The sequence below is a fragment of the Aulonocara sp. 'chitande type north' Nkhata Bay genome, linkage group LG4, assembly GCF_057382095.1.
Source record: "Aulonocara sp. 'chitande type north' Nkhata Bay isolate Kocher_YH1m ecotype deep benthic linkage group LG4, A_spYH_male_GT1.1, whole genome shotgun sequence".
NCBI lineage: Eukaryota > Metazoa > Chordata > Actinopteri > Cichliformes > Cichlidae > Aulonocara > Aulonocara sp. 'chitande type north' Nkhata Bay.
Window position 1 is genome coordinate 13547864 of NC_141347.1, and position 19476 is coordinate 13567339.

The 19476-nt window shown below is 43.7% G+C and overlaps 1 protein-coding gene and 2 pseudogenes across 1 annotated transcript; 1 reads left to right on the forward strand and 2 right to left on the reverse strand.

Annotated features, from left to right (window-relative positions):
- Positions 1 to 228: 228 nt before the first annotated feature.
- Positions 229 to 971, reverse strand: LOC147332147 (interferon-induced very large GTPase 1). Its single transcript, XM_086290482.1, is given in 2 exon segments — positions 229 to 733; positions 961 to 971. Coding segments are annotated over 2 exon segments (516 nt in total).
- A 58-nt stretch (positions 972 to 1029) lies between these two features.
- Positions 1030 to 6626, reverse strand: LOC147332148 (interferon-induced very large GTPase 1-like; annotated as a pseudogene).
- An 8087-nt stretch (positions 6627 to 14713) lies between these two features.
- LOC147332149 (uncharacterized) lies at positions 14714 to 17626 on the forward strand (annotated as a pseudogene).
- Positions 17627 to 19476: the final 1850 nt, after the last annotated feature.

Below are 19476 nucleotides of genomic sequence, written 5' to 3' on the forward strand. Positions count from 1 at the left end.
TGTTCACAACAATATATTTGGTTTTAATTCTCATTATATTCTCAAAATGAATGTTTCTCTCATGTGTGAGCATTTATGTGACCAAAGCAGAAATATATATACCATTCTGTCACCCACATGTAATGTTTAAATCACTAACATTATGTTTTAAAGTTTATTTGTGAGTAATCAAGGTAAAACAGCTCTTGTGATTTTCAGCAAACTAAAAATGTGTAAAACTGAAACTGTTCAGTTTGTACTGTACATTTCATCCAGACTTTGAATAGCCTCTTTTTTTTTGTGCATTTTCCATTCACTGGGAATCTCACCACGCTGTGTGAATTTTAAACCATGGTGGTTTTCGAGTTTCTCCTGAAACTGACACACAAACCATGTCCAATACTTGAGCTTAGACTCATCAGGGGTAATGCTCCAATTTTCATATGGTGGTCCAGCAGTTCCGTATTTTTTAAAAGGAATGGTATGATTTGAGTCATGGCAAGGGTAAAAACTTCCTTCACTTGCAACTTGGGTTGTACAAAAGTCGACACACAATATCTCAGTGTTTCTGTAGTGCCAACCATTGATTGCTTGAGATCAATGAAAGGGGACACTGTGATCTCCAGGACTGTGATCTTTAATTGTGTTGGTACAAACAGCTGCACAGAACGGGCAGGTTTCCCAGCAGCAGTTACACAGCTGATCGATGAGGATTTGATCAGGTCTCTTATGAGGGATCTTATCATTTCCTGGTCTTCATGCTCAAAAGGTCTCTTTAAGTAATGTATTATTGTTTTAGCACCAACTTCAAAAAATGTAGCCACTTGGCTGGCAAGCCCTTTTCTTGTTGTATCTTCGTGCTTGCCAAGGACAATATAATCAGAATAATTGCCAACCTCAGATATTTTTTTTGTATCTGCCATTCTTTTTGCATTCAAATATGAGATTCCATTCAAAACCAAGGTCATTAAAGATAGTTGCCTGATCGTCATCCAGCTTGATGTCCTGAATGGGTTGTGCATCTGCAGTTAACTCTTTTACCCAGTAATCCTAAACTGACTTGAAACGTTTTTTAAGTTCCTCTTCATTTTTTGCTTTGTCTTTTAACTTATGAGCAAGCTTTTTACTCTTTTGCAGCAGCTTGTTCTCAAATTCGGTCTTCTTATCATCCAGCTTTTTACAAGCTTTCTTCTGCTGAATAACTTCATCCAGTTTTCGTTCCACTCCTGTCACCAGCTCCTCTTGGAACTCCTTTATTTTGTTTTCAAATCGGCCTCTCCACTGAACCAACATATCTTTGTCTCTGTCATCCTCAATGTACTTTGACATATCTTTTTCTACTTCTTTATATTTTTCACTCATCACTACGCTCAACCTTGTCAAGTTCTCCATTTTCAATTCTGGTATGAAGCTGGTTTTCAATCACCAGCATGTTGCTCCTCAGGGCCCAGGTCCAGTTTCCATACTCAACCTCAAGTTTTCTGTAAACTGCAATTTCTAATGTGTTTTTTGAATCTGAAAACAAAGTGTTCATTCATCAGAGCTTTACACAGGTCTTGTATCTTTCTGTTAAAATGGGAGAGAGTGATCCCAGGAGAGCATTTAGCCTTAGACAGGATGATGTTCTTCAACTCTTGGATGCTCTCGCTGTAGCCTGGATTTGGAGGAGCCATCGGTGGACTTCCCTCCCATAGCTGAGCAAAGTATTTCACATCTTTTTGCACATCAAAGTCAATGATATCACTAAAGCACTCAGCATCACACACTTCCTCTTTAGCAGCTAGTTGAGCCATCTGGTCCAGTTTTTCTTGCAGGCGTCTTTTCCCATCCATGTTTTTCTCAGTAGCTGCCATATCTGTCACATTCTGATGAACAAACACACAACTGGGAGAAAGTTTAACTTTCTTCATCCTCATGAAAGCCTGAACAACAACCTGCAGGACATCCTGCATCTCAGCTGGATTCTCACCAAAGATGTTGATCAGTGTCAAGTAGAGCTGGGCGATAGAACGATAACGATATGTATCGCGATATAACTTTTACTCGATAGAGAAATTAAGCTATCGCGATAGACCTCGCCGCTCTTGTCCTCTTAAAAAAAAAAAAAAAAAAAGATCAGCCAATCCAAATTAAGTAACGCAGAGCCGAACCAATCACAGCCGCAGCGTCACGTCGCGTGACTTGTAACGTACAGCACAAGTGCCAAGCCGCACATGTGTTTGTTTGGGAAGCAGCCAGCGGGTAATGGAGGAAATGAGTGTGCCGACTAGAAAAATCAACCGAGCGTGACCAAAGAGAAAACAGATAATGGTTCCAACGCCGGAGAGATTGTCGAACGGAAGAGCCATAGAAGTTCCGTAGTGTGAAGGTATTTCGGCTATTTCAAGTCTGACAAAAAACAGAGTAGCGTGCACTGTAAATTGTGCCGAAAGCAAGTCTGGAAATACAATAAACTGGTGCATGCGTCACACTGTGCGCCACGTTATTGTTTCGGTGAAATGAATTTCTACAATACTGTTAATTCTACTCTCTGCAGTGTTTAAATGCTTACATATACACACAGTTACTGTCCGTCCACACATACGACTCGGTTCTGCTTCTATGCCGCAGCTTTGTTTACTTTTTCCCACCGAGGCTTCTAGACTTCTGATTGGCCAATATTTCTGCACGGTTAGGAATCTAATGCCACCTGCTGCTTTGGCATGTTCATAGCAGCGTTTTCCTTCATTTCTGCCTTTATGTGTGGACGGGATTATTTTCTAAAACGAAAACGGAAAATCTCCGTTTTCAAAAATACCCGTGTACGTGTGGACGTAGCCTCAGTCTCTGACTGGAAGCGCTAATTCGTCATTCGGCTTTTGTCAGACTAAAGTAACTGTTAAAACTGTTTGAAAAGCTAAGCTATACAAATCAAATTCAAATTCAAATTCAAATTTTTATTTGTCACGTACACAGTCATACACAGTACGATATGTAGTGAAATGCTTGGACAACTACTCGTGACCTAAAGAAAACAAAAAAAGGAAAGGCTATGAATAAGACAGGAAATAAATATGAAAAATTAAAAAGGGTAAATTTAACTAGGAAGGAATAAAATATAAATTAAGGTTAAAAATGAAATAACTGTACAACACAAATTAGAATGAAGGGTAAATTTAACTGGGAAGAATAAGATAAAATATATAAATTAAAGTTGAAAATAAAATAACTGTACAACAAAATACACAATACACAATATAGAACTATATAAGAATGTATGAAGAAATCTAAATATAAATAAATATATACACAATAACAGCAGCTGTACAAGTATTAACTGGAAATGAAGACTATAGTGACCAGTGTTGTGCAAAACCAAAGTCCAGAAAGTCCAGTGTGTGTGTAAGAACCATATGTGTGGGTCAGTACTGTGTGGTGGTGTGATTGAGAGACCGTATCGCCTGCGGGAAGAAGCTCCTCCTCAGTCTCTCTGTGTTGGTCTTCAGGGAGCGGAATCGCTTTCCTGACCTCAACAGAGAGAACAGTCTGTTGTTGGGATGGCTGAGGCCCTTCACGATCTTCCTGGCCTTGGTCCAGCACCACCTGCTGTAGATTGAGTGCAGGTCAGGGAGCTCGGAGCGGATGGTGCGCTCAGCTGACCGCACAACCCTGACCAACAAGGAGAGATTGAGAATTTCCTTTTAGTTCTCAGTTTATTTGATATTGACAAAAGTTAGTCAGTTTTGTCTGTTCTTCTGTAAAACAAACTAAGATTTATTTTTAGAATTAATACTTTGTTTCTAAGTGGAATTGACAATTTAGTCTGTTTCATTTGTTCTATTTTGAAACTTAAACGCTTTAGCGGCTGCCTTTTGTGTAGTTTGCAATATTTGCCTTTATTTATCTGAAAAAGTCTCATGTTCCTTAAGTACATCTACCCTGTTGAACTTATTATGGGAAATAAATATTTAAATAAAAACAAGCTGCTGATTATTTCACATTTTACTTGTGAGCAACGGCACATTTAAATCTTACAAATATAGTTATTTGGCTTATATCGTGATAGATATCGTTATCGCCTGAAATGAAAAAAACATATCGTGATATGAAAAAATCTCATATCGCCCAGCTCTAGTGTCAAGCTTCCTAGGCCAACAACAAATGTCGCTAGTGCATTGTCGTGATGAAGAGTAGCATTTTCTGCCAGCTCAAGAGCTCGCAGTCCTTCAGTGTCCACCACTAGAAAATAGTCAAACTGGAAGTCTTTCTTGATTTCCTCTGACACTTTGACCAGCTGCATGAAGGCACCTTTGGTGCACCTGCCTGCACTCACTGCAAACTGCAATCCAAACATGGTATTCAGCATTGTTGATTTTCCACTGCTTTGTACGCCCAAAACTGACAACACAAAAACTCTCTGGTCGCCTAGTTTCTTGATGACTTCATCTAAAAAACTAGAGATCCATGTTAGAGGCACATGACCTGCATCACCATCCATCAGCTCCACTGGGTGTCCTGAAATCATCAGATCTGCAGCCAACTTTGGCTATTTAGACCAGGAAGTCAGTTTATTCTGTGTTTGTACTGCTCTATGGGCTTCATAGATCTGTCCCATTTCTCTGAAGATGTGCTCCAGGCAAAAGGTTGCAGACTGCAGTGTTTTGGAGATTTGTTCAAGCTCTGTTTGTTTGCTTGCTAACAGATCAGATTTGTCGTGTTTCTTTTTCAGAGTCAAGAGCTCAGTCCACTTTTCATCATAGCTTTGAAGAATCAAAGAAAGATCATCTGTGGACAAGGCTGGACTGGGACAAAAAATCGGCCCAGGCATTTTGACTAGAGACCGGCCCACCAGGATAAAGATTGAAAATGTGACGTCATTCAGGGGTAAAACCGCAAAGGATTCTGGGAACTTGTGGCAAGAGGTACTAGCGCACGCAGGCTTTCAATTGAACTCAGTTACACAGCGATAAAAAGAAACCCAAAAAATGGCAACAAGCTGTTGTATTATTAACTGCAATAGTCGGTCGCATGACAGCCACGGGAAGCCGACGGGTAAAGAGATTTTTTTTTTTTTAATCGGATTACGTTGTTGAAGAGAAATTTTTTAAGCCATGTTTCCGAAGTAAGAGCCGACGGATGGTCTGGATATATCAAATATAACGTCTCAGAACACTCAGCTCACATGTTAGTCTGCTCCAAGCCTTCCCACAAAGGTCAGAGTTTTGTAGTAGTTAATACGTCATTTTTCTTAACATAATTGGTGATATAGGTTACAAGCAAGTCTGGCGCTGAACAGAAATTGTTGCGCTATGCTCCTTTATTTATTGTGTTTATTGTGCATAAATAGTGAATTGTCCTGACACAATATTGCGTTTCGCTTCTGTTATTACCATGGTACATTTACAAAAACATATACTTTTATTCACAAGATAAAACAGTTGTTTTGTATCACTAATTGTCCAGTGTGATTACAACATACAATATTATTGTCACTGCTACATTTCTGTGATGCTACCAGAAATTATTTCCACTACTAATTAATTACCGTTGAGCTCAAAGGTCCTATTAATAAACGGTTAACGAAAGTATATTTATGACGACGATTTGTGAGACTGGTAAACTTACCTTTGTTCGTACGATGGTCTTTCACAGTGCATTTCAAGGTCCTGTACCCATCGTCGGTAAACTGTACCTGGGCTTGTTGCAGTGACCTGAAGTTACTAAACTTCATGAGTGTATGCACTCACTCCAAGAACCGTATAATTATAAATCTGAGCGTGGTGAAAGTTGGGCAGCACGCTAACGTCTTTTGTCCACTCTGTGTGCTCGTAAGGGTCTGACCCTTTCACTCCTTTGATTTTTCCTCGTATCCTTTCTTTGTCTTTTCGTCGAGTCTGTCTTTGTACGGACCGGCATTGTTCTCCTTTTGTTTTGTACATTCCTTTTTTGTGCGGCAAAGAAAAAACAAGAAGGTATTGGAACCGGAGAATGAACGTTTTGCGGTGCTGCAAATGCTTGCATTTGATGCGCTACTTGGATTGTTTTGCCACGAGTTCCCGGCATGCAATGTGCGAAAATCACGAGATTGCTAAACAAGGGGGAGGGTGCATCCGGCCTGTAATTGGTCCAGCCCAAAGTCGATCATGACCAATTGGCCAATCCAACACCTTTCATTATATATACCCTTCCTAAAAAAAAAAAAAAAAAAAAAAAAAAATCCATCGGCCCATAAAACCATACCGGGCAAATGCCCGGTATGGTTTTATGGGCCGATGGCCAGTCCAGCTATGTCTGTGGATAGGGCATCTATTAAGATCTGAGTCCATTTCAGGAAGTACTCCTTCTGTTTTGATGGCAAAAGACAAGAGGCTTTCTGTGAATGACTTCATCAGTTCACTACATGAAGCTTTGCATTGATTTTGTCTTATTTTATTCAGTTGCTGTTGCTTATGACTTTTTTCCTTCTCAATGTTTCCTTTAAGGTGATACAGCTCTTTATTTATTTTACACCGCTCATGCCACAGATCGCCTTGACAAGTTAGAAATGTATCTTTGTTCTTTGAAATTCCCATCCCTTGAAGCATTTTAACTGTTTTCAGTGCAGCAGACTTCCCTTTTTGACAGACTTCATCATCTTCATCCACTGTGACTCCAGTGACTTTGGCCATGAATTCAAGCTGGAAGGATCTATGAGGTTCATATAAAATCTTTCTGATAATTCCTTTCATGTCATGATCTGGCTGTGTGCCGGCAGGAATTGGAACCAAACGCAAACTCACTGGAGACAGGACTGAACTCAAAATGGCAGCTTTTATTGCTGAATACAAAAACTCTACAAAATCTAAACTGGGAAGACTCTAACAAAACACACAGGGAGCTACAGGTAGAAACACACAGCATGAGGGAGAACGCGACACAGAACTGAGGGAGACGGGCAAAGTAAAACAGGAAGTACAGAGGTTCAGACAGGAGGAGAGAGAGCACGGAGAGAACACAGGCATAACGGGCTGGGGAAAACATGGAATAAAACACAAGGAGAGACGAGGGCTCACAGATACACAGAGGGGCACACAAGGGGTAAGAGTCACAAGGGGAAAACACTTGGGGAACAACGTAACAGGGCAGCCCAGGAAGCATGGCCTAAATAAGGAACAAAATACAAAAATACATGAAACTAAGAATACTGAGCCAACATGGCCCAGGATCATGACATAAACCCCCCCCCCCCTCAAGGGCTGGCTCCCGACAGCCCAAACCCAAGAACCAAAACACAAGAAAAACAGAAAACAACCCACCCAGGGCGGGAGGCGGGGGACCAGGACGGAGAGAACGAAACCAAACAAAAGACAAGGAGCACAAAAACAGGTCAAAACATGGAAGCAATGTTCAAAGAGGTCGGAAGGTTAACCTGGGGGCGACAGCACAAAAGTTCAGTCCAGCTGTTCCGGGGGCCGGCCACGCGAAAAGTGGCAGTGGCAGCAGAGCGGGTCCGGAGGCCGGTCGTGTGGAAGACGGCGGCGGCAGCAGAGCGTCAGGCGTACTGGTTGAGGCTTGGTGGGCACAGGACCAGACGAGGCAGGACTAGACGAGGCAGGACCAGACGGCGGCGTGGCAGCCACAGGCGACGGAGCTGGAACAGATGCGGGGGCCGGACCAGGCGAAGCCGAAGCGGGGGCCAGACCAGGCGAAGCTGAAGCCGAAGCGGTGGCCGGACCAGGCGAAGCTGAAGGCGAAGCTGAGGCCGAGGCCGACGCTGAACCAGGCAACGTTGAAGGCAATGCAGAGGCCGGACCGGGCGTGGGTGCAGCTGATGCAGAGGCCGGACCAAGCAACGGCTGAACGGGCCCCTCTGACCCTCCAGCGGAGACGAGGAGGTGCTGGCCGGGCTGACCAGAGCCGCCAGCGGAGACGAGGAGAGGCTGGCCGGGCTGACCAGAGCCGCCAGCGGAGACGAGGAGAGGTTGGAGAGGTTCCCCTGAACCCCCAGCGGAGACGAGGAGAGGCTGGAGAGGTTCCCCTGAACCCCCAGCGAGAACAGATGCAGAGCCAGCAGGTGCAGAGACTTCTGGCTGAGGGGACGCCAACTGTAGCTGCACAGGACACGCAGTCGGCTTGGGATGCAACGGCTGGGGCTGTGCAGGGCAAACAGTCTGTCCAAAGTTTGTCAGCACCACGCAGTCCTCAGCTGGTGGAGAAAGCTCACAAAGGCTTCCAGCTGAGGTTGGCAGTGTCTGAACGGGTTGCTGAGCTATTAACTCGGCTGGTGACTGAGCTAACTGAACTAGAGAATGAGCTGGTGACCAAACAGGGAACTGGGCTGATAACTGAGCTAATGACTGTGCTATGGACAGAAATGCAAGTTGTAGTGGTGGTTGCAGTGATGGCGGGTCAGCAGGTAGTTGAACTTGTGATTGAGCAGGTGACTGACTCTTGGCTGCTCTCCTCCTGGGAACAGGAACAGGTGCTAGGCCTGGCCGAACACCAGCCATCCCCACCCGAGGAACAGATATGGGTGTAGGGACGAGCTGGGCTCTGGCTGCCTTTACCCTGGGGGCCGGTGTAGGTGCAGGAGCTAGCGGGACCTCTGCCGCTCCCACCCGAGGAACTGAGACGGGTGCAGGAGTCGGCAGGGTCACGGCTGACCTCACCCGGGGAACCGGAACAGGTGCAGGCAATGGCTGGGTGTCCATCAACCAGCCATTACTGAGGAGCAGGTACGGGTGCTTCTCGGTACCGGCACCCGTACCGAGGAGCAGGTACGGGTGCCGGGATGAACGGAGTCTCTGCCAGGCTAGGGACAGAAGCAGGGACCAGCTTGACCTCAGCCACCCTCACCCGAGGAGCTGATACGGGTGCAAGGGAAAGCTGGGCCCGTGCTGCCCTGAGTAGAGGAATTGGAGGTGGAGAGCGAAGCACAGGAACAGTAACAGTCACTGGGTGAACTAAGTTATTGGTGCCAAACTCAGTTTTAGGAGACCTAGGCTTAAAGCAAGCAGGTCCTAGGAAATCCACTGCTATTAAACTCTCCAGGTTAGCGCTAGCGGTCCTGGAGGAGGTTAGCTCAGGGACAGTCACCGAAGCAGTTTCAAAACAGACATCAGCAACTGTCTCTTGAGGAACGGTGTGCTGTCTAACACAGGTCAGAGAAGGAAGAACGCCAGAAACAGGTCTTTTCAGAATCGAGGCTGGAAGGACAATCACAGGTTGGGAAACAAAGTCAATTTTCATACAGTCCATAGGTGAACCGACTCGGCAGGCTGACTCAGATCTAACTGGATGGGGAGCCACACAGTCCAGGGACGAAGTAACACCCACAACAGTTTTCACAGCAACAGGTTCAGAGGAGTAGCGAACAGCTTTGGCTAGCTTAACAAAGGAAGCGACCATCTTGTTACCGCTCACTCGAGAAACTGAATGATTAATCACTGGTTGTGGAGCTGACTGGGCCCCACTGGACATGTCAAAAGACAGAACGGGTTGGCACATGAAACAGTCACTAGAAGGAGCATCAGTTACAGAACACTCACCCAGATGGTTTGTGCCCCTCAGCACGCACTGTTATATCTAGGGCTGATGACGGTGGTGGTGTGTGGCTGAGCTCAGACTGGAAAACCTCAGAGTGTACAAGCTGATTACAACAGTTCTGCGGGGCTGCAATTCTGGTAGCAGTATGTGGGTGAGTCTGGTGTAGGATAGCAGTCTTAGAAGGAGTGAGTTTAGGAGCAGTCACGGGTACTGGAGAACTCACACAAGCAGCGTCTGTATAACCTGGATGTGAAACAACACTACACACAGTCGTACAGGATGTAGCCCGAGACGTAGTACACACAGAGTCCATGAAACTTGGCCAAAAAGCATGGCGCACAGAGTTAAACTGACATGACCGGGGAACAGAAAAGTAAACCTGTGCAACCAGCTCTGCTGTGCTCAAACTAAAATCCTTTGCCAGTCTATGTATAGCAGATGAAACCTTGCGGCTCTTAACCTTAGCAGGCATTGAATACACAGTTTTAAGGAGTCCACGAGGAAAAACAGAAACAGTCTCCTGCTTAGCAGGCACGAGAGAAGGTGGCGCTCCGTTGCCATCTACATTTACCAGCTGAGGTGCAGCACCGTCCCAGGTTTGAGTGGCAGTCCCATAGGAAACAACACAAAAAGTCGTTTCGTGAGGCGCTTCCTGAACATTCTTTGCAGAGACTGAGCTAAATGCCTGGTGCACAGAGTTCAAATGGTCAGACCGTGGAACACAACACTTAACAGAGCCCATTTGGTTACTGTCATGGATTTCTGGTGACAGAGCAGGTGAGCAGGTAAGACAGTCACTCTGAGTAGCTACATGGCTAATTGTCTCTATATTACCAGGTTTAGGCAGAACAGAAGAATCACTTGCTCGCTCATTGACACTGGATTCACTCAGAGGAACAACAGGCACGGAAACAGATGCTACTGAGTTAACTGCCTCAAAACCCTGACACTTTAATTCTGCTGAGTCACAATCTACAGATTCAGGCTTAACAAAGTCCACGGAGGGAAGCACAGTCTTACTCAAAGAGGGTGCAATGTCCGGAAGCCTGGGAGCCGAATGCTTGAGCGGAATGTGAGAAACACGATCACTCTCACCAAAGGAAGAAAGCTGCTCCGCTGCTCGGGAACGCTGGCGGCGTGCATGCCGTTTTCGCCGAGAAGGGGGAGGAGACAAGCCAGGCCGCGAATCCTCCAGCGGACCGGGCTGAACATCCTCCGACTCTTCATACTGGAGCGGCTGCTCCGGGTGGATGCGTACGGTGGAGACAAGGAAGTCCTGGATGTAGGGGTGTAGCGCGCAGAATAGCCATGGGAGTCCGGACACCATCCTCTGTAAACGGATGGCTACGGTTTCCCGATATTCTTCCCCTGGCAGCGCTGCCCACTCCTGACAGTGATACTCCACTGTGTAGATTAAATCCTCACGGAGCTCAGCAGAGGGGTTGTGAGTTGCTGGGTCCATGTCGAGGTCGCGTTCTTCTGTCATGATCTGGCTGTGTGCCGGCAGGAATTGGACCCAAACGCAAACTCACTGGAGACAGGACTGAACTCAAAATGGCAGCTTTTATTGCTGAGCATAAAAACTCTACAAAATCTAAACTGGGAAGACTCTAACAAAACACACAGGGAGCTACAGGTAGAAACACACAGCATGAGGCAGAACGCGACACAGAACTGAGGGAGACGCAGACATAAATACACAGAGGGTTAACGAGGGAAGTGGGAGCACACGGGGAACACAGGTGACACTAATAATCATAACAAGACACGGCAGGAGTGAACGCAACACTGACGGGAGACGGGCAAAGTAAAACAGGAAGTACAGAGGTTCAGACAGGAGGAGAGAGAGCACGGGGAGAACACAGACGTAACGGGCTGGGGAAAACATGGAATAAAACACAAGGAGAGACGAGGGCTCACAGATACACAGAGGGGCACACAAGGGGTAAGAGTCACAAGGGGAAAACACTTAGGGAACAACGTAAAAGGGCAGCTCAGGAAGCATGGCCTAAATAAGGAACAAAATACAAAAATACATGAAACTAAGAATACTGGGCCAACATGGCCCAGGATCATGACATTTCAGTTCTTCAGAAACATCTGACTGGCTTCTGTCTTTCAGACCCACTTTGTATTTTCCATCTTTGACTTGAACTGCACTACCATCAGTATCAGCAATGAGAATAATGAGAGGCTTTGGTGACCTGTAAAGGTCTGAGATGACTGTAGTACCTTTCTGGCCTTTTTCCAGAGTTCTCACAAGAACAACAGTGACTGAAGCTTTTTCAATCAGTATCTCACGCTGTTTTTCAAATGACAGAGCATCACCATGAAGATTACAAAAGGCAGTGCAGTCTGTGAAGGAGTCATTGGGTTTTCCAGCAGGGCAGTACCAGGCAATCTCTGCCACACCATCCATCAGCAGGCGAGATTTGGTGCTACCTGGACAATTTCTATGGAAGAAGGTGCTGTGACGGTCATTGATCACAGTGTTCATGAGCTGAGATTTTGACACTGGAAGTGAACCCAGGCGGAAGAAAAACACCATGGGTGTCTCGGCTTTGCAGATGGGCATTGTCTTCATGGTGATGGCATTTGAATCACCCTTGATTTTAGTTTTCTTCCATGTTTTTGTTATCTGCCTGAATGTCCACAGAGGACATTCAATATCCATAGTGACTGAGTCAGGGACAAGCAAAGGTAAGGCGTACTGACACTGGGATAGCTTTGTAATTATGTTCTACTTCAGAAAACTGTCTGAGCAGTGAAATACTGCCATCTGAACATCCATTGGGATACGAACAGGACAGAGTCATGTGAGCTCTATCAATATTGCACCACTTATGTCTCAGACCTGCATTTATGTATTTATGCACTGAAATCGCGCTGTAATATCCAGTTAACTGTTCACATTTGTACTCTGTTTTTCCATTTATTATATTTTTTTCATTAATTTGTCTGAAAAAAGATCCACGTAGTAACCAAAGAGAGCCTAAATCAATGGTCTCTAATAGCAGCCAAATTATAAGAGCTTTCATTAGTGATGGTGAGATGAAGCCTTGTGATGAACTGAAGCTTTCCATCCAACTGGTCGACTCATGGTTCGAAGCATTGTGACGATTCATTGGCTCTACTGCGCCATCAAGTGGACGATTAAAGTCAGATAGGCTCAATGATTATAATGATGTGATGTGTAAACCTCTAAACTTAATAAATAAATTGTTTTCATGGTTATTTATCCCGAATATTGTCTCAGTATGTCTGATACAAAAGAGAAAGTGGAAACTATCAGGACAGAGTTTTGGTATGATTGTGTAACTGTGTAATCATGCTTATGTACATCTGGACAATGACACAAACTAGTGTGTGGTGCTTCACTTTTTAATAAACTAAAAGACAGAAATCAGATTATAAGATCTGTGGTGTTGTTGATTTATATTATGGTACTTATCATTTGTGATATTTATTACTGTGTGCATAGTTTATTAGGAGAGATGAGATTAAATGTTGTCAGACAAATATTCTCTTCCTTGCTGGTTCCATCGAAGGAGAAATGTTCAAGTAAGTATGTAACTGGGACGTAATCCAATTCCACAACACAATGTGACGGGGAATCAGCTGTGTTTTGCTGCCCAATTTATTTAGAATCTGGTGCAAACCGGCGAGCCAGTTCCTGAATCAGTCACGTGGTACGGACTGCCCGCGAGGCCTCGAACATCACTGCATACGTAATCAAAGCAAGTCTCGATACGCGCTTTACAAAACTACCATGAGATTACCCGACACACGCTTCAAAGCTTCGACACACAGGAGACATCACTACTGCACACAGCCTTCACACGACAACAGGTGCACCACACTGCTAAGTGTGTTTTGTGTTTAGAGTTTTGCTAAATGGGAGACTGAGCTTTGAATAGTGTTTAAGATTTTGGCAACAGTGGGACTGATTTGATGAAAGAGTTTTCATAGTTGACAGTTTAGTTTTTACAATGGGGTTTAGTGTTTTAGCAATTCAGAAAAACTCTAATACACCTGTGCTTTTCCCAGCAACTGAGGCTTTTACCCTGCACAGTTTAAGGTATGATAAAGCACTGACCTTATAAATGGCACAAAATACACATTTTAGCTGGGAGCTGGTCATTCACAGGGGAAAGGCTCCATTGTACAACAACAACAACAGTAGTAATAGTAATAATAAATTATTATTAGTCAGGCAAGTATATCATATACCAAACATGCTTCCAAACTAATGACATTTTTTGCATTCTTCACATCAGGTCAAAATGTACTTTTTTTTAAAAAGTGACTGGCACTGCGGAAATGGATCTACAGCACCACTTAAGAAATTTTAAAGAACTTCTAACAACTTATTTACAGCTTGAAATACGTGTATGACATTTATTACACACAGATTCAGTGAACCCAATCCAAAGAGGAAGTCTGGAAGTCCGCCATTTTGAATGTAAAATGACATTTTGGCACAGTTTTAGTGTTTTCCAGGCATCGCTGGTTTACACATTCGCCTGCAAAGTGAGAGGTCACTGGTTAAATTCCATTTGGTTACTTCAGGAACTTTTTGGGGTTACTTCAGAAAGGGACATCTTCGTCAAAGCCATGTTTGTGGTGGAATTTTGATCATTTATCACTGGACATAAGATTTTCATCTCTAAAAATGTATTTTGTCCAGTCTGTCCCAAACTTCACACTTTTGATGACAGTCTGGCGACGACTACATGCCAATATCTGGTCACACATGGTGCCACAGTTCTCATATAACATTTTAATCAAGACTACCCCACTGTGATTGAAGTATTTCTTGCAAAACAATCATAACCAAACAAAACCTTTCCTGTTCTGTAAATGAACAGTAGGACAAAATGATTACTAGTCATTGCGGAAAGCACAATTAATGTTTTTGTTTACATCGTTGGAACGAGGAAAAATTCCCCCACCACAAAAACAGAAATACTCATGAAAGCAACCTGTAGTGCAAACACGAGGGCTGAATTTATTACTTCCTGCACTAGAAAGCTGCCGATGTTGCTGATATGGATAGATCACCAGTCTTCCTTGTCTTTATCTTATTATCTCCTGTTGAGATGTTGCAGCAGAAAATGCAGCCTGGCCTGTTGAAACATTGTTTTTTTTTTAGTGTTTCAACTGAAAAAATAGAATGCCTTTGATCCAAATGGAATGCATCTTGTGAAAAAAGGTGACATCTTGTGACATCACAAGATGATGACATAGATCCTTTGTTATGTCATCATCTTGCTGAGAGAAAAAACCCTTAAGTAGGAGCTTTGCTCTGTTAAACTTTAATGCTCAACGGACCTTGACCTGACAGCAAGCAAACCCTTTTTGGAGAGTTTTGAGAGAATTTTACTTAGCAATTCACCGACCAAGCCGACACATTTCACCATGTCAGCTCACCCATCCTTCAGCTCAAATGAGCTTGGATTAGTTAAAGGGAGCATTTTGGGAAAGCACTACAAGGTAGAGGCTTTCCTCGGAGAAGGGGGCTTTGGTATTGTAGCCAAATGTCGTGATACCATGACTAACCGAGCTGTGGCTATTAAAGTGAACAAGAGCCGCCCTGATATTCTGCAACAGGCGAAATTGGAAATTTTCATCCTGGAGCAGCTGCGAAGGTTGGATTCAGATGCCGCCAACATTGTTCAATGGAACGGCTTTTTTCACGACGGAGAGCGGGTTTGCCTGAAATTTGAACTCCTTGATCAATGCCTGAGGGACTACATATGGGACCGGAAAAACCACTGTCTCCCCATAAGCGAAGTCAGGCCAATTTTAGGTCAACTGACAAATGCTCTGTCCCACCTGGGTTCTGTGGGAATGGTGCACGCTGACCTCAAACCTGGAAACATCATGGTTGTAAACCGCCACGAGTCTCCCATCAAAGTCAAACTTATAGACTTTGGCCTCGCATGTCCTGCGTCTGCAGTGATGCCTGGTGACCGTGTGGGGACGGTTGGTTATTGTGCACCTGAGGTTATGCTTGGCCTTCCTTACAATGAAGCAATTGACATGTGGTCTCTGGGGCTGGTAGCTGTGGAGCTTGCTACAGGGCTGCCACTCTACCCTGGAAATGAAGACTATGATGTTTTGAAATTCATCATAGAGACTCAGGGTCAGCCACCAGATCATGTTCTAGACTCTGGCGTCTACACTGAAGACTATTTCATTGAAGACAAATACAAGCAACAGCGCTGGACATTTAAGACTGACCAACAATTTCAGTATGAGACAGGATATGAGTCCCTGGAGACAAGATGCATAAAACTGACGCGTCTGGATGACCTTGAACAAATAATAATGTTTAGACGAGGACCAGAAGCTGGCCAACGCTTATTTGTCAGCTTAATTAAACAGATGTTGGCCTTGGATGCACACCAGCGGATAACACCCTCTCAGGTTCTCCGGCATCCCTTTTTCAGCCCTAAGAGTTCCCTGTGCATAGACATGAGTGCTGAAAGATCACAAAACCCTGTGGTCTTTCAGCACCCTTCAAACTTGGAAAGCAAGAGATCACAGAAAATCAACTGCAGTTTTCAAAACTCGGTTGAATTTTCTCAGCAAGTATTCGTCCACACATCAGCCAGTCCATCATTCAGCTCAGATGAGCTTGAATTAGTTAAAGGGAGCATTTTGGGAAAGCACTACAAGGTAGAGGCTTTCCTCGGAGAAGGGGGCTTTGGTATTGTAGCCAAATGTCGCGACACAACAACCAACCAAGCTGTTGCCATTAAAGTCAACAAGAGCGACCCTGATATTCTGCAACAGGCACATGTGGAAATTTTCATCCTGGAGCAGCTGCGAAGGTTGGATCCAGATGCCGCCAACATTGTTCAATGGAACGGCTTTTTCCACGACGGACAGCGGGTTTGCCTGAAATTTGAACTCCTTGATCAATGCCTGTGGGACTACATAGGGGACCGGAATAAACAGGGTCTCCCCATAAGCGAAGTCAGGCCAATTTTAGGTCAAATCACAAATGCTCTGTCCCACCTGAGTTCTGTGGGAATAGTGCACGCTGACCTCAAACCTGGAAACATCATGGTTGTAAACCGCCATGAGTCTCCCATCAAAGTCAAACTTATAGACTTTGGCCTCGCATGTCCTGCGTCTGCAGTGATACCTGGTGACTTTGTGGGGACGGTTGGTTACTGTGCACCTGAGGTTATGCTTGGCCTTCCTTATAACGAAGCAAGTGACATGTGGTCTCTGGGGCTGGTGGCTGTGGAGCTTGCTACAGGGGTGCCACTCTACCCTTCGGAGAATGACTATGATTATCTGAAATTCATCATAGAGACTCAGGGTCAGCCACCAGATCATGTGCTAGACTCTGGCGTGTACACTGAAAACTATTTCATTGGAGACAAATACAAGCAACAGCGCTGGACATTTAAGACGGAAGAACAATATAAAGGCTCTGTTCCAGGGACAGGACATGAATCCCTGGAGACAAGATACATAATACTTACACGTCTGGATGACCTCGAACAGCTAATGATGTTTAGACGAGGACCAGAAGCTGGCCAACGCTTATTTGTCAGCCTAATTAAACAGATGTTGGCCTTGGATGCACACCAGCGGATAACACCCTCTCAGGTTCTCCGGCATCCCTTTTTCAGCCCTGGCCTCTCTAAAAGGTTCCCATGTATCAACATTGAAAGACCATACTGAATCAGTCTCCAGCATGGCATCTTCCACCCTGGACAAAAGTGATAAAAATACAAACTGGGGTTGGAAAATGACATTAACAGCAAATTACAATGCAAAAATTAATTAAGCTGCTCCAAAAATGATCACTTTGGCTTCTTTTTTTTTTTTTTTTCACTCCCCCCACCCCAACCAGTCGTGGCAGAGGGCTGTCCCTTCCTGAGCCTGGCTCTGTTGAAGGTTTCTTCCTTTTTAAAGGGAGTTTTTCCTTCCCACTGTCGCTAAATGCTTGCTCATAGGGAAATCTTCTGATTGTTGGAGTGGCCAAAACTCTAGGGGAAGTAGCAATTCTTGTGAAAATTTAAAAAAAAAAAAAGCCTACCAATCTTCAAAGCGCAGCAGCGGACACCTTACCACCACATCAGTCCTTCAATCAGACCTAAAACACCACCTTTACAGAAATAAATTCCATACAAATTGGAAATAAATTGTGTTATAATTGTTGTTTTTGATTGTTTATAAATATATAGAGCTACCCTTCAGCCTCCTAGTAGACATACCTGTGTTATGAATGTGAAACTCCTCTGATTTTCAGAAAAGTTGACCTCTGACCTTGAAGTCAAGGTCATTGAGATTTAAGCTTCACAGAGATTTTCAGTAGATGCAACCATGGTATTGACTTGAAAATTCTACACTATCAAAGACTTAGGTACCCACAGCACCTCGCCATATACAAAAGATTTTTCTATTCATTTATGTATTATTAGTTTATTTATTTCTTCATCTCGCTCTCTCTCTCTTTTTTTTAATTTCACCTTTCTGTTGCGATGCTCTGGACATTTCTAAACCCCACAAGTTCAGCCTCAATTTTCAACCCAATTTTCCTATACTTTCACTTGAACACGTCCAGCCTTCACCTCTCACCGGTCCTCGTCCCCTCTTCTCACAGCTTCCTGTGTGGCCTCCCAAATCAAACACAGGCCCAAATCAGCCGTTTCTTCTTCTCTGTTCATTCTCTCTTCAACTTTTCAGTCTTTTCTTGGCGGTTAACTCCCAGCATGGCAAATATGAACTCAGACAGTCCAATGCAGTGCTTTCACACAGTCATGTCACTGGTACACTTTCCAGCTTGTAATTCAGAGCACATGTTCCATTAACATACATGCTGCTGGACCCTTCAGTGTTTTAGGTCAGTTTTACTGTCTTCTGCCTTCTGTTAATTCTTCAAATCTACGGTGTTGTTCTGTCTGTCTTCTGTCTTCATCAGGAGATTGACTGTCCTTTAAGCTTCTTCTCAGGATAAGGACAGGATGAGAGGTGAAGCTGTAAAGTTTCAGCCAAAGCCTGGCCTGTTTGTCGTTCCAATTATGTTAATCTATCATTTTGCCGCTGTACTCATCTGAGGTTGAGCCAAGTCCATGGGCACCTGTATTAACACACTAAGACATTTATTTAATATCATTTTCATTACTATTTCTTAGCACTTTCATTCTCTAATTCCTCTGTTTTCCTTTTGAAAAGTCTCTCACAAGCTCACAAGCTATATTCAGACTTCCTGCTTCACTTTCTGCCAGACACACACACACACACACACACACACACACACACACACACACACACACACACACACAAAAACAACAACAACAAAACGTCAGAAACTATTAAGATCCATACACTCTCTTGTTGTCTTCTTGTATTTGTCATGACTGGATGCATAACAATAATTAGTTAAAATGGTGAACAGGTTCATTTATTGCTCTCTTAACAGTAAGAGAAACAATAAGAGACACAGTGAACTCCTGAATGAACTGAAACAACCTTTAGTGATCTATTAATAAGGAATATCCACCAGAGAAACACTTGTTTTCTCTGGTTAAAATTTTATTTAGTTGGAACTTTAATTTCTATTGAATTCTTTTGGTCTACATGTTAGATTCAGGAGTTACTGTAACCCAGTGGTGTGCTGAGACTTACAGAGAGACAATTTTACTTTCAGTATCCAAAGTAAAAATACTTTTTCATTAAACCATATACATATACCTTCATACCTCAGAAAACAGAACTACACCTTGATTACAAGGATTCATGTATATAAATAATATTAAAAATCAATTTAATGAAAAGATTTGAGTAGTGTGCTACAGGGTTAACTTCAACATCTACAGAGGATTAAAATATGATTGAAAAATTAAAGTAGTGTGGCAGCAAAGGATCTTCATCATTTGAATTATCTTTGCTGGATGCCTCATAGGTTATAATAAAATTCTCTTAAAAAGGTTCATTTCTCGAGACTGGTCAAAAGTTTTACTCTCATTT